This window comes from Equus quagga, chromosome 17 (genome assembly GCF_021613505.1).
Source record: "Equus quagga isolate Etosha38 chromosome 17, UCLA_HA_Equagga_1.0, whole genome shotgun sequence".
Taxonomy (NCBI): Eukaryota; Metazoa; Chordata; class Mammalia; order Perissodactyla; family Equidae; genus Equus; species Equus quagga.
Window position 1 is genome coordinate 17,491,664 of NC_060283.1, and position 12,719 is coordinate 17,504,382.

The 12,719-nt window shown below is 35.5% G+C and overlaps 1 protein-coding gene across 1 annotated transcript; it reads right to left on the minus strand.

Moving 5' to 3' along the window:
* Positions 1-10,538: 10,538 nt before the first annotated feature.
* On the minus strand, positions 10,539-11,423 carry LOC124229143 (olfactory receptor 5M9-like). The gene has a single exon (XM_046644232.1). The coding sequence runs from the start codon at positions 11,421-11,423 to the stop codon at positions 10,539-10,541; it is 885 nt and encodes a 294-aa protein (XP_046500188.1).
* Between the last annotated feature and the right edge of the window lie 1,296 nt (positions 11,424-12,719).

Consider the following 12,719-nt stretch of genomic DNA (forward strand, 5'->3'; position numbering starts at 1 on the left):
AGGAAGGCACAGAGTATACTGTGAAATAATTGATCAACATTCTTTTTTCCATTTTGAGGGATCGGCAAAGGAGAAGATTGAGTGAATTTGGTGAAAATCCCACTAAAATGTTAACTTTTGAGATTGTGTTAGAAGGATGAGAAGGACTTCGGCATTACAGAGGGAGGAAATATTCTGGAAAATTATTTCAATGACACAGAATGTGCAAAGCCAAGAAGTACATCCACAATCAAGGAGGAGATGAATTGTGTGGTGGACAAGAAGGGAAAAAGCAGGAGGCAAAGTTAGAAAGACAGTCAGAACCATGATCTCACAGAGCATTGTAGGTCATACTAATGAGTTTGGAGTAAATCCTATAGTAGAGAGAAGCTATAGAAATGTCTTATGTACAAGATTAAGATAATTGGATGCATTTCAAGAGCTCCCTCAAACAGAATAATGGCTTAACATGATGGAATAACATACAGCAAACTTGAAAGAGTCTAACATGTAGGAAAATTAATAGAGAAAGAACAGAATTAAAAATAAAAAAATGCATGTTATAAATGATGTGTATGCTTCTTAAAAAATGAGAGAATTTAGAGATGGAGTTTTATAGTTTACTATTTCCTGGTCTATGTTATTGGTGTGATATGGAATTAATAGTTAAAGTGAGATTCTTGTTTGGAGGAAGAAAAAGAATTGCTTTGGTTTATATATATAAAACAACTTAATGATATATGTATATACATATATATATATATTTGTCTGTCTGTCTAAGGTAATATTCCTATTCTATTACAATTAAAAATAGCACGAGTATCCAAGATTTTTAGTTACAGGTACTAACAGACATCCTATAATAATATTTTCTTGAGAATTTTATAATTAAGTCAATTTAAATATATATATATTTATATGGACATATATATGGACAGAGAGAGAAGAGTGGTTAAGAGTCTTCATTCTACAGTTGCACCTTGAATCTCAATTCTAGCTAACACATTTGTCAGCTGTGACTTGATACAAATCATTTAAATTCTTCGAGCCTCTCATTTGAAATATGGGAACATTTTTCCTAAATTATAGTATTTTTGCATGGAATAATAATATAATGTATGTAGATTTTTAGTACCTTACCTGGCATGTAATAAGTATCCAATAAATTCTAGTCACTGTTATTATTATTATCATTCTACTTGTAATCATTATAGCATCAGAAAATTTCAGTTTGCAAAGTAATTTGATATCCATTATAGGTTTGCTTCTCAAAATTTCCCCATGCTGTAAGTAATGTTTTAACAACTTAATTGAGGCTCAGAGTCTGTGATCTTCCCAGGAGTACATGGGTAGATAGTCGAAGAGCCTGAGCACAAATCTAGATCTGGCCCCAAATCCTCTTCTGTTCCTACTACACTATTTTGTCCCAAAGGAAGATACTTCAAGGTAGAGGACATAGCCATCCCTGAGGAATCAGATAATCAGACACACTCAAACTAAACTGCATATTCATTAACCTCTAGTTGAAATTTTATGTTCGTTGAGATTGATTTCAGTTAATGTGTCCCCATGATAAAGCTGAGAAACCAGTCATTTTAATAAGGCCCTTTGAAACTGGTTAGCAAGTAAACCCACTTTTAGCAATGACAACAGGGAATTCTGTTTGCAATGAAAAGTTAGGTAACAAGACACAGAGAGACAGTTTTATCTTCAACACTTAAGCAAACTCTGACTTCAATTTCTTTTTACTTAATGATCAGCAATTATTTAATTAAAATCAACAGATGAAGAATGGTAGCTACAGAAAACGGCATTTTTCTTAATTTTCCCAGATACACTGATCTTTTGCAGCCTGACTAGAAATGGAAACACTAACCTTATTCTTTTCATATTATGTAATATGAGCAAGCAATAGACCCTTGGGAACATCTAAGTTTTATGGTGAGACACTGCATATTAACCAGTACCAAATATTTTGGAAATACAATCACTGATTAAAATTTTTCAAATTCAGTCTCAAACTAATACTTTTTTCAACAGTTAAGGTTGATGACATATGCTACAACCAGAAGGCCCTGTTAGATTCATTAAAGAATACTGGATATTTAATTATTCCCTGAATAAAGAAAGCCAAAAGAGTACGCTTAGTAAAAGCCTACTCAAATGAAAATAAGATAGAAATATCAAATGTAAAGTATACATATCAGCAATATAAGAATGGCATATGCCATGTGTGTACAATTTGGATGTAGGTGATGGTCAGTGAGTTGCAATAATTAGACAAAGTATTGGTTGAATACCTTCAGAATATGGATTATAAACTGAACTACGATAAAATAATTATAAACTATGGTTTGATGATTTTCTAGCAATAGGACAGGACACAAAAATCTCATCATAGGGCAAACAGTATCCTAAAATATATTGAATTGTCACTCCAAGAAAAATAAATAAAATAAACTTTCTTGAAAGAATAAATGAAAATTTCAGTTTAAAATTATCAGAAAAGTATTTCAATGTGTGTGTTCACATAGAAATTTAAAGAATACAAACAAAGACATATGCAGAGGATTATCCACACATAACCATAAACATCTTTGTAGTTAAGAAAGATTGAAACTAGAGACTTCAGGAATTAACTACCAGAAAATGAGTAAAGAAAAAAAAAACTTATGTAAATTGAGTTAGCAATTAAAAATAAAAGGAAAAGAAACTCCGTAGTAGTCTCTTTTTTTTAACTTGCTTTATCTGTAGTTCCTGAGATAAGTTGCAGACTCAATAAATTACTGTAACAATAAATGAATCTCTCAGAAAGTTTTTGGCAATTTGAGTCCCAACGGTGCCAGGCTTAAAATGAAGTTTCCTCTTTAATGTAAATTTATTTAATCTTTAATAAAAATAGAATAATCTGGCTATTCTTAGCTTTCCCACCTCAGTTATCTTAATTTCTATCTCCCCCATTCCCATCTTTCTTTCCACACTGACTTCAAGTAGTCCAGGGCATGCCAGCCTTACGTATATGTATTTAGTCCCTTTACATGGAATACTTCTTAGATATCTTTACGGCCCATTCTTTTACCACTGGACACTTTCACAGTGGGGAAGTGTGAGAACACTGGAGCCAGATGATCTGGGTCCAAATTCTGGATCTGCCATTACGTGGAATCACAGTACTTGGTCACATAATATCCTGTGTCCTGTTTTTGTCATCTTTAAAAGAAAAATAGTAATAGTAACTGCCTCAAGTGCTTCTTTAAGGATCAAATGAGTTAAAGTGTGTAAAGGTCTAGAATTATGCCTGAATTATCTAAGTGCTAAATAAGCATTAATTACTACTACTGCTACTTCCTTTCCTTGACTTAATTTTTTCTCAGTATCATTTATCACTATACAATTGTGGGCCCTTGTAAGAATTTTGGATTTCACTCTGGGTGAAATGGCAATCATTCCAGGACTCTGTACTAGGGAGTAAAATAACCTAATTTATTGTTTAAAAGAATTACTGGTTGTTAAAAATCAACTGGAGAGGGGAAGTGTGGAGACAGTGAACCTAGTGAAAGGATGCTAGATGAGACCAAAGGGTAACATTTTAATTGGTAAGAAATAGTTGGACTGGATACGTTGAAGGTAGCACCAACTAGAATTCTTAGCAGATTAGGTGTAGAATATGAGCAAGAGGAGTTCAGGGTCACTCTAAGGATTTTGCCTGGAGCAACCATAGGGTTTCCATGTGCTGAGATACGAAGAGTTTGAGAGGAACAGGCTTGAGGTGGGGAGGGGCAGGATATTAAGGACTCAGTTTTGGACACCGAATCTAAGACGCTTAGTGCACATCCAAGTAAAATGTCAAGTAGGATGTTGAATATTGGAGTCGAGAATTCAGAGGACTGTATTGGGATGAAAAGTTATATTGGGCGTCATTGGTATATGAACATTGTTAAACTGTATAAAACTGAATGAAATTAACAAATAAATGAAAGTAATATAGAAAAACGGGAGCTGGTCTTTTCAAAATTTGAAATTGATGAGGATGTGTGGAGTTTTGGGTTTTTTTCCTTTATTATGAATACACATGGAAGGAAAATCAGCCTGATTCCAGTGTATATGCAGAGAAAAGTAACTCGATGCAAAAATTTCACCGAATTATCTCTAAAACACTGAAAGTGATATTTATCATGGGAGACCAAATGTGGGACCAGAGTCAATATGTTCCCATGTCTATAACTGAACAAATGCTGGCTAAATCAATACTTTCTCATTTCCTCTTTTATTATATTCCCAGAATAGTGAGTTATAGTACCAATAGCTGTGTTAAGATGTCAGTTCAGGAAGACAAGTCAGCTCGAACACACCTCTCAAAGGTGGGCTTTGACTCCACCAAGAGAAAACTAAATGGATAAGGGAGAATATTGTGTTCCTGTCAGATTTTATGTACACAAGTATATGTATATATGTGGGTGTTTGTATGTATGCATATACATACATGTATACATGTTATGTATGAGTATTTGTATATAAATATGCATGTGTGTGTGCATATATACATTTGTTTTGTTTTTGGAGAAGATATTAGGTAAAAGTTATAGTATTAAGCTGAGTCAATACAGGGAGAAGAGAAAATTAAAAGGACAGAATTTCTAGCCCCTCACACAAAAGTGTTAAAAAAGGAAAAATTGCCATCAGATTCCACAAATGTAGCTCTATGTTGGGGTGATTATAAAGCAACATAATCTAAAACCCACTTAAATCTTCAGCTTTATGTAACACTTATTTTTTCAAGTAAATTCAAATGTTCTATGTCTACCATATGCTTGATATTCTGTGGCATCCTTGGCAAAAACAAATATATTCCCTTCCTGATAGTGCTTAATAGTTTGGTAGGAGATTCACATATCCATCAAATAATTACGAAAATGAATGTTTAATTTCAATATGAGCTCGTGAGCCTAAGAGAAAACTAGAGTGTCAGAGGAGAGTGATTAAGATAGCTAATGTGCAATCAAGAGAAAAATTCCAGTAGCATGAGCTACTAGCCACATGTATTGTGTGGAGTCTTTCAAGTGTGAGAGAATTTCATCAGGCCCTTAGGAGAACAGGCACATGCAGAGCAAAGCAGTACCAGTATGAAAAAGAAAGGTCGTAAGCCTGTTAAAGAGAAATAAGGGACAAATTATCAATCCTGATTCTTTTTCTTGTGAAGCCCACCAGACTCTAGTGCAAATAACACTTCTGCCTCACTAGTCTGCTAATGTGTCATGACATGCTTAAGTTTGGCTTAGATAAACAGTGTAGGCTTTTGATCTGACATACTTAATTCTTAGGATACTGTAGGATGAAATTATCCTCTATAATTTTTCACTCAAGAGTCTAATATGACCCCTGTAACCATTCGGAATGATGGTGGAAAAGTGATTGAATGAATCAGTAAGCAAACCAAATGAACACAATTTAGGCTGTTTTTCTGCTTACAATGATCCCTTCCCCTCTGAGAATCTCCCTCCTCACAGAGGTGAAATGCGACATCCATTGTTGTACTAGTGGCTCTATCCCTATAAGCACCATACTCTGGAGTGGTCACATGACTGAGAATAAGCCAATAAAATGTCTTTCCAGGGAATTTGAACTTGTAATTCTAGTGAGTCTCAATTGATCACTTAATCTTAGGTCAAGTGCATCCTGGAGCTGAGTTTTCCATTGTAGACTTTCCTGTTCACTGAGAAACAGAAAGCTGGTCTGTAGAGAAAGAAAAATAAATTTAGATGGGAGAAATCCATGTGGGCTCATGAAATGAAAGAGTGTAGCTATCTTTGTTTCTAGTGTCCAAGGCCCAGGTACTGGTTTCTTGTGAAGCCTGGTTACATTTTCTGCTCCTGAGTCTTATAACATACCACTGTAATTTTATTGAAAATAAAAACAGAAAAACTTGACCACTATTTATTTGTATTAAGTCATTTTGAGCGGTATCTGTGGTTTTAAGTTGAAATAACTTTTTTTTAAATAAATATTAGTTCACAACCTCAAGAGTTTCTGACATTGGTCCATGTAAATGAGGGTGAAAAGAGATGGTGAAGAGGGTGAAGGAGTCAGACCACTCCAGATTCGTAGGTGGCAGTTCTAATAAGCAAGGGAACTTGCATATCAGGCTTGTCTTGGCTGGCTGTGAGGAGATCTCCACACCCATTCACCAGAATCTTAAATGTTTATATAGAGGCCTTAACTGAGCTAGGTCACATATACTACCCAGGTGGTCCCAACAATATCTTACTCTCTCAAGGCTATGTCCTTGGAGCAGTTCCCACCGTGGGAATGGTGAGTGGAACATACATTCCAGGACAGATGAGGAGGTTAGGAGCCTCTGATTGCCCAGTTCCAGCTGAAAAGTCAACTGGCAGTTGCATCTTCTGGATTACCTCTTCCAAAAATGAGACAAGTAGAAGGTGGATGGATTCTAAAATCAATGTATTGAGATACAAGACTGTACTACTATAACCTATGTACTGTAATAGATGTTAGATATTAGATGCTGTAATAGATATTAGAATGGATCTAGAGACACAGGAAATCCATTTGGTTCATTTGACAATGAAGTCATGAACAATAAACAATGAACCAAATGAACAAACATGAACAAAATGAACAATTAACAAAATCAGGTTCCTTATCAAATGAACAAAATGAAGCCATGCTGATGGTATGTGCCAGGGTTACTATAAGCCCTTTCCTATCATGAGCTGATTCCCCCTGTTTATTCTGTGATTCCTGCTTTCATCTCACCAAAAGGCTTACAGTGCAGACCCAGGCACGACCAGCAATCGAAATCTTTATTCAAGCTATGGCATCTCAGTGAAATAGAAAGTAGCTAGTTCTTGCAATTTTATGATCTTTGAGTTCAACCCTAAGGTTTATCACTTCCAGCTAAGTGACATTAGATAATGTCTCTGTCTTTTTCCTCAAAACTACCAGTGAGAGGTGGGAAAAAGATGAAAAGTTGCTTTCACATCATTCATTTCTGGGTGAGTGGTACTCATAAAGCTCAGGAACTCAAAGTTGGTTCTATTGTAGAATTTCAGTTCCTTGAACAATGCAGGAAGCACACTGGATATCTGACTTCCCTCCAAATCTATTTGAATATTATATGACTAATGTTAACCAATAGTATAACAATAGAGACTTTCACAACAGACTTAACTGAATTTTAAATCTCACTTGAATCATCTAACAGTCTTGGACAATTGAAGGAATTATTGAACTCTAAAAAAATTAAAGTGGGGGTATTTATAAACCCCATAGGAAGTAGTGCCTGATAGGCAATTGTACCCCAAGAAGTTGCTGTATAGTCTATATGCTACATAATAATTGTATATAATATATACATATATTATAATGTATAATATGTATACAGTAATTATATACACATGCAGAGAGAGTGTGTGTGTGTCTGTGTGTGTGTATGTGTGTGAAATTGTGGTGACTTGTCATAGAGTTGTGTTTTCTGTCTTTTAGTTATTGTTATGTTTTTCATTTTTCCTACATTGACATAACACATTTATTATTTGCTTAGCATATTTTTCTTAAATTGACTTAACATTTTATTTAAATAAATCTGTAAACAAACTTTATATAACCACAACATTTTATTTAAATAAATCTGTAAACAAACTTTATATAACCACTGGAGATGAGAAAAATCTATGCCAATCGCCATAGATAGAAAATAACCAAAATATAAACACTCAAACATCTCAAATAACCAAATGTCTTTATAATACATAAAATTAATTATGTATTGCATTTTGGGAAATACTGGCAAAAGAAATTACTGTATAGAAGCTAATCAGAAGTCTGTGATAACCAGTTTAGCTTAAGTCGTCCAAATTATCTTTGTACATGTTTCATGATTAAGTTTAGATTTTAGGTTTATGTGAAGATATCAATATTGTCATGTTAAACTATATATTTTATTTTTACATCTGGCTCATCCTACTCAACACCACCATTAAAGCAACAGTGAGGTGTTGTAAGTGGATATAAATTGTATAAATTCTGGAGAGAAAGCAATGTGTTACAAATATGACTTACAATTTCTTAAATTGATTTCTTTTTTGGGGGATAGGACACCACAGGAGAGAAACTAATCTTGAAATTCATGATTGTCAGTCCCTGAGGGCTTTGAGTTTGCAAGGAAGGAAGACATCTTTGTTGCCGTTTTTTGGTTTTGCTCGTTTTATAATTCCAAAGCATAACATTAAATAGGTAAGAGAAGAGTACAGAGCTTAGACAGTAAAGCAAACAGTGAGAAACAACTCAGAATGGTAAAAGAACCATTTCCCTGACCGCAAGTAGTAAAGTCTCAGTCTGAGATTGGCAGACAATGTGAGGAAGATTTAAAGTTATTGAATCTTTGAAAAGGGATGTTGCATCCCTTGCTCTGGGTAGCATACCGGAATCAGGTGAGGTTGTTGCAAAACCACACCTATGAAAAGAATGTTCAGATATGTCTGAAGAACTGAAAGGACAATAGCTTACTTTCCCAGAGGATAGCCCTGGAGACTAAAAAAAAGCCTCAGAAAAACCAGAGTTCCAACATGGCAACAAAACAGTAATGTATAATTTTTGTCAGTCTGACTTAACAAAGTACTGCAAACTAGGTGGCTTAAAACAAAAAAGATGTATTCTCTCGCAGTTCTGGAGTCTAAAGTCTGAAATCAAGATATTGGCAGGACCATGTTGCCTCCCTCTGAAGCTCTAAGGAAAGATCCTTCCTTGCCTCTTCCAGCTTCTGGTAGCCCCAGGCACTCCTTGGCTTGTGGCAGCATGAATCCAGTCTCTGCCTCTGTCTTCACGGACATCTTCTCTCTATGTCTGTGTCCAAACTTCCTTCTTCTTATAAGGACATCCGTCATATTGGATTAATGGCCCACCCTACACCAGTATGACCTCATCTTAACTAACTACATCTCCAATGATCTTGTTTCCAAATAATGTCATTCTGAGGTACTTGGGGTAAGGGCTTCAACATACCTTTGTGGGGGATACAATTCAACACATAATAAATAAAAATAGCTAAAGATGTGCATTGGCTAAAATGTTTGATAGTGACTCACTTTGGCCATACCTACGTTGGTATGGATTGCAAATAAAATGGTTAAGAATTCCTAAGTCCAACAAAGAAGCTTGTAAATACCTGAAAATGCTGGCGGAAAGAAGTGGCCTAGAAGTTGGGACAAAAGGGATTCATAGCCAAGTAATGTGACAACTGGAGACCGTGACAAGTCAAAGAACTCATCAGGCAATGAAGCAAAAGAGATATAACCTAATATCTAAGAACATAATTTTGAGTTTTCACCTCCTTCTCATTTAGATGGAGCATCAGAAGCACTGCATTCAATACCAGGAGGATAAGGAAACATCTGAGGAGACTTGATCATCCTCAAAGCAAAATTTGCCTTAGAAAGTAGTAGGATGCAGAGGTGAGATGCCAAGGATCACGTTTATGGAAAATATTGTGAGAACACTTGGAGTAGGATTTTGGCTGACTGCTATTACAAGTGAACCCCCAAAATACAGTGACTTAATAATATAGAATTTTATTCGTTTCTCAGGCAACAGTTTCAATGAAGGATTTGGGTAAGGCAATTAGATCCTCAATACGTGGTTTCTATATATGGGTCTAGGGCAACCATTTCAGTGACAACACTTTCAAGTGGGAAGGTGAAGGAAAAAGTCCAGATCTAGTGGCGTAAATCTTGAGGAGATGATCCTTAGGTCTTACAGATAATTTTCTACTGACAGTTCACTGCCAAAACTTCATTAAAAGGTTATATACTCGGCTAGGAAGGGAAGATGGGAACTGTGGTCTGTAGCTGGACAGCCAATGCATTATTTCCAAAAGGAAAAATGAAATAGTAGAGACTGAGGAATATCTGCCGTAAAGATCTCAGAAAATATGGTCTTAAAATGTCAGACTATAATGTCAGTCTCTGTGAAAGCAGTTGTTCTTTGAGCAACCCTACTTTTTGTCCTTCACGTTAACTATTTAGAAGCAAATTTGATTGCTTCAAAAACATAAAAAGCTTTGTTAACGTAAATTCCAATACCAACCAAAGGTACTCTTTCCTCCTGCTCAGAATCTAAAGTTATGAAATAGAACTCCCCTCCCCCCACCATCATCTGCCTTTCTTCAGATCCATTTAAGGGATAGCTGCCCACAGTTAATTAGCAAATTAGCCAAAGTAGCAATACTCTGTTTGTATTAGTCCATCTTGCTAGTTGTTTTAACACAACTGTATGCTACTTCTCAATCCTCCTGCATGTACTCAATTGTGCATCCCCTTTAACTGGATTAGCAATTACCCAAAAATAAATTCACTCATCAGAAATCACTTCTAATACCCATTTTCCTTTATGCTGGTAAGTTAGCAAAAGTAATCAAGGGTAGACAAATTTATATTCTACCTGTAGTGAGAATGGAAGGTAGATTAACTATGCTATAGATGCATTAATCTAGATAAATTGAACAGTAATCTTCCGAGGATTTTTAACTGTGCCTAAATGGGATACTATTTTGAACTGTATTGATCAAGTCTTAATGCATGATTGCTGCAATTGCACTTAGTTAAAAAGTGCTTCTTATCTGGTAGATCCACTCCAGGCACTGAAAGTGGTTGTCTGAGATACATGAATATGAGAGTCCCATAAAACATGGTAACAGCTGTCAAGTGGGACCCACAAGTAGAGAATGCCTTTCTGCTCCCATCAGCAGAGCGCATGTGTAGCACAGCTACTATGATGAGAGTATAGGAGGTGAGGACCGCTGAGAGAGAATATGTGAAATTAATTCCAGCAATAACAATCATTGTGTATTCTTTGATGTGGACACCCCCACAGGCAATCTTGATGAGAGGAGGGTCTGCACAATAAAAGTGGTTGATTTCAAAGTTTCCACAGAAGTACAAGCCATAGGTCCATAGTGTGCATATTAGACTCACAGAGAATCCATAGACATAAGGTACAGAGATGAGCCGAACACAGACAGTCCTGGACATTTTACTGCCATAAAGTAGAGGTTTGCAGATGGCCATGTAGCGATCAAGCGCCATGACTGCCAGGATATAGACCTCCACGAGGGCAAGGGCAATGAAAAAGTAACACTGCACCAAACACCCAACATAAGAAATGGTTTTTGTCTCTGATAACAAGTTTTCCAGCATTTTGGGGGTCACATTGGAAGAGAACCACACATCCACAAAAGACAAATGACTCAAGAAAAAGTACATAGGGCTCTGAAACTGGGGACTGATGCTGATCAAAATGATCATACCAATATTCCCTAAAAGGGTGATCATGTAAACTAGTAGGAACACCACAAAAAAGATGAGTTGAAGCTCCTGACGACTGGTCAACCCCACAAGAATAAATTTTGTCACAGCTGTGAAATTTTGCATTGCTTTCACATAGACCCAATCTCTATTGCCTAAGGACAAAAAAAAAGTCTTTGTTGTATTCTTGAAAGTTTGACTGAAATTTATCCTTATTCTAATTCAAATAATTTAAAAATCAATGCAGATTTTGCACAATATCCAAGGCAAGAATGTAAAAGAAAAATTGTTTCATTTAATAAGTCTGTGGGTGGTTGCCACCTATATTTGTCAGTTTTCTATTAGTAAAATAGGCCATTACATTCATTGCTAGTATATATTATTTAATTTAGACATTTATATTTTGCTAAATTATTGCAATATGATATCATCACAGGGATCAAATATGACTAACACTAGACTAAGACTTACTGGTGGTAATTGGTGTTACAATCCAGTTACTGACGCAATTATCCTCCATGATGCAGCATATGATATCATAGGCTTTCAACATATGAAATCCCTAGTCATCTTGTTTTGTTTAGCTAAACATTATGCTTGTTTGATTGCTACTACTGTTAGAGGTAAAGGGATTTAACAGCTCAGGCTCTATCAGTTGCAAACTGCAAGTGGTCCAATGACCTAGCATACACTATCAACATTATGTCAATAGAAAAAGACCATGAGACAAAGATTAGGTGAAGTGTTTTAATAACCACTGTGTCACATCAGATTCCACTGGTTTTGAGAACCAATCAGTTCAATGCCAAATTATTATATTCAAATTTAATGTCACTACAAGGAAAATGTTCCCAAACCATATTTTCTCCTTTTAATACACTTCCCCAGTTTACTTCTTCCAAGAAGTAAAAATTTAACGTGGATCTTAAGAATGTGTCTGTAGGATAGAACCATCTTTGGAATTTAAACTCTCCATAGGAACAGTGTTTGAAGAATACATTACTGGTTTACAATTGGGCTTCTGTTTATAACTACTTATAATAATTCATGTTACCAATATTATTTATATGTCAGAAATATTTGATATGTGTAGCAATATTATAAATTTTGGAAATACGAAAGTGAACAAGATATACAAGATTCTGGCTTTCATCATGCTCTCTTCTTTTTAAAAAGGAGTAAACAATAAACAAACATACAAATGAGATACTTTAGGGAGTAGAGCTCCTATGATAAAGGTACACCATGCTAATAAGATAAGAAGTAAGGGTGGGGTGAGATGCAGACAGAGTGACCAAAAAGACCCCTCTAAAGAGGTGATTTTTGAGTTAGTGAGAAGAGTCAGCTATGTAGAAATATGAAGGAAGAAGGAAATGCAAATGGAGGTGCTCAGAAGAGGAAATAGTAGCTTGGCAAATTGGA

Bases quoted from the DNA above. Each gene is read 5' to 3' on its own strand.
- LOC124229143 (XM_046644232.1), bottom strand. From the start codon at position 11,423: ATGCAAAATTTCACAGCTGTGACAAAATTTATTCTTGTGGGGTTGACC.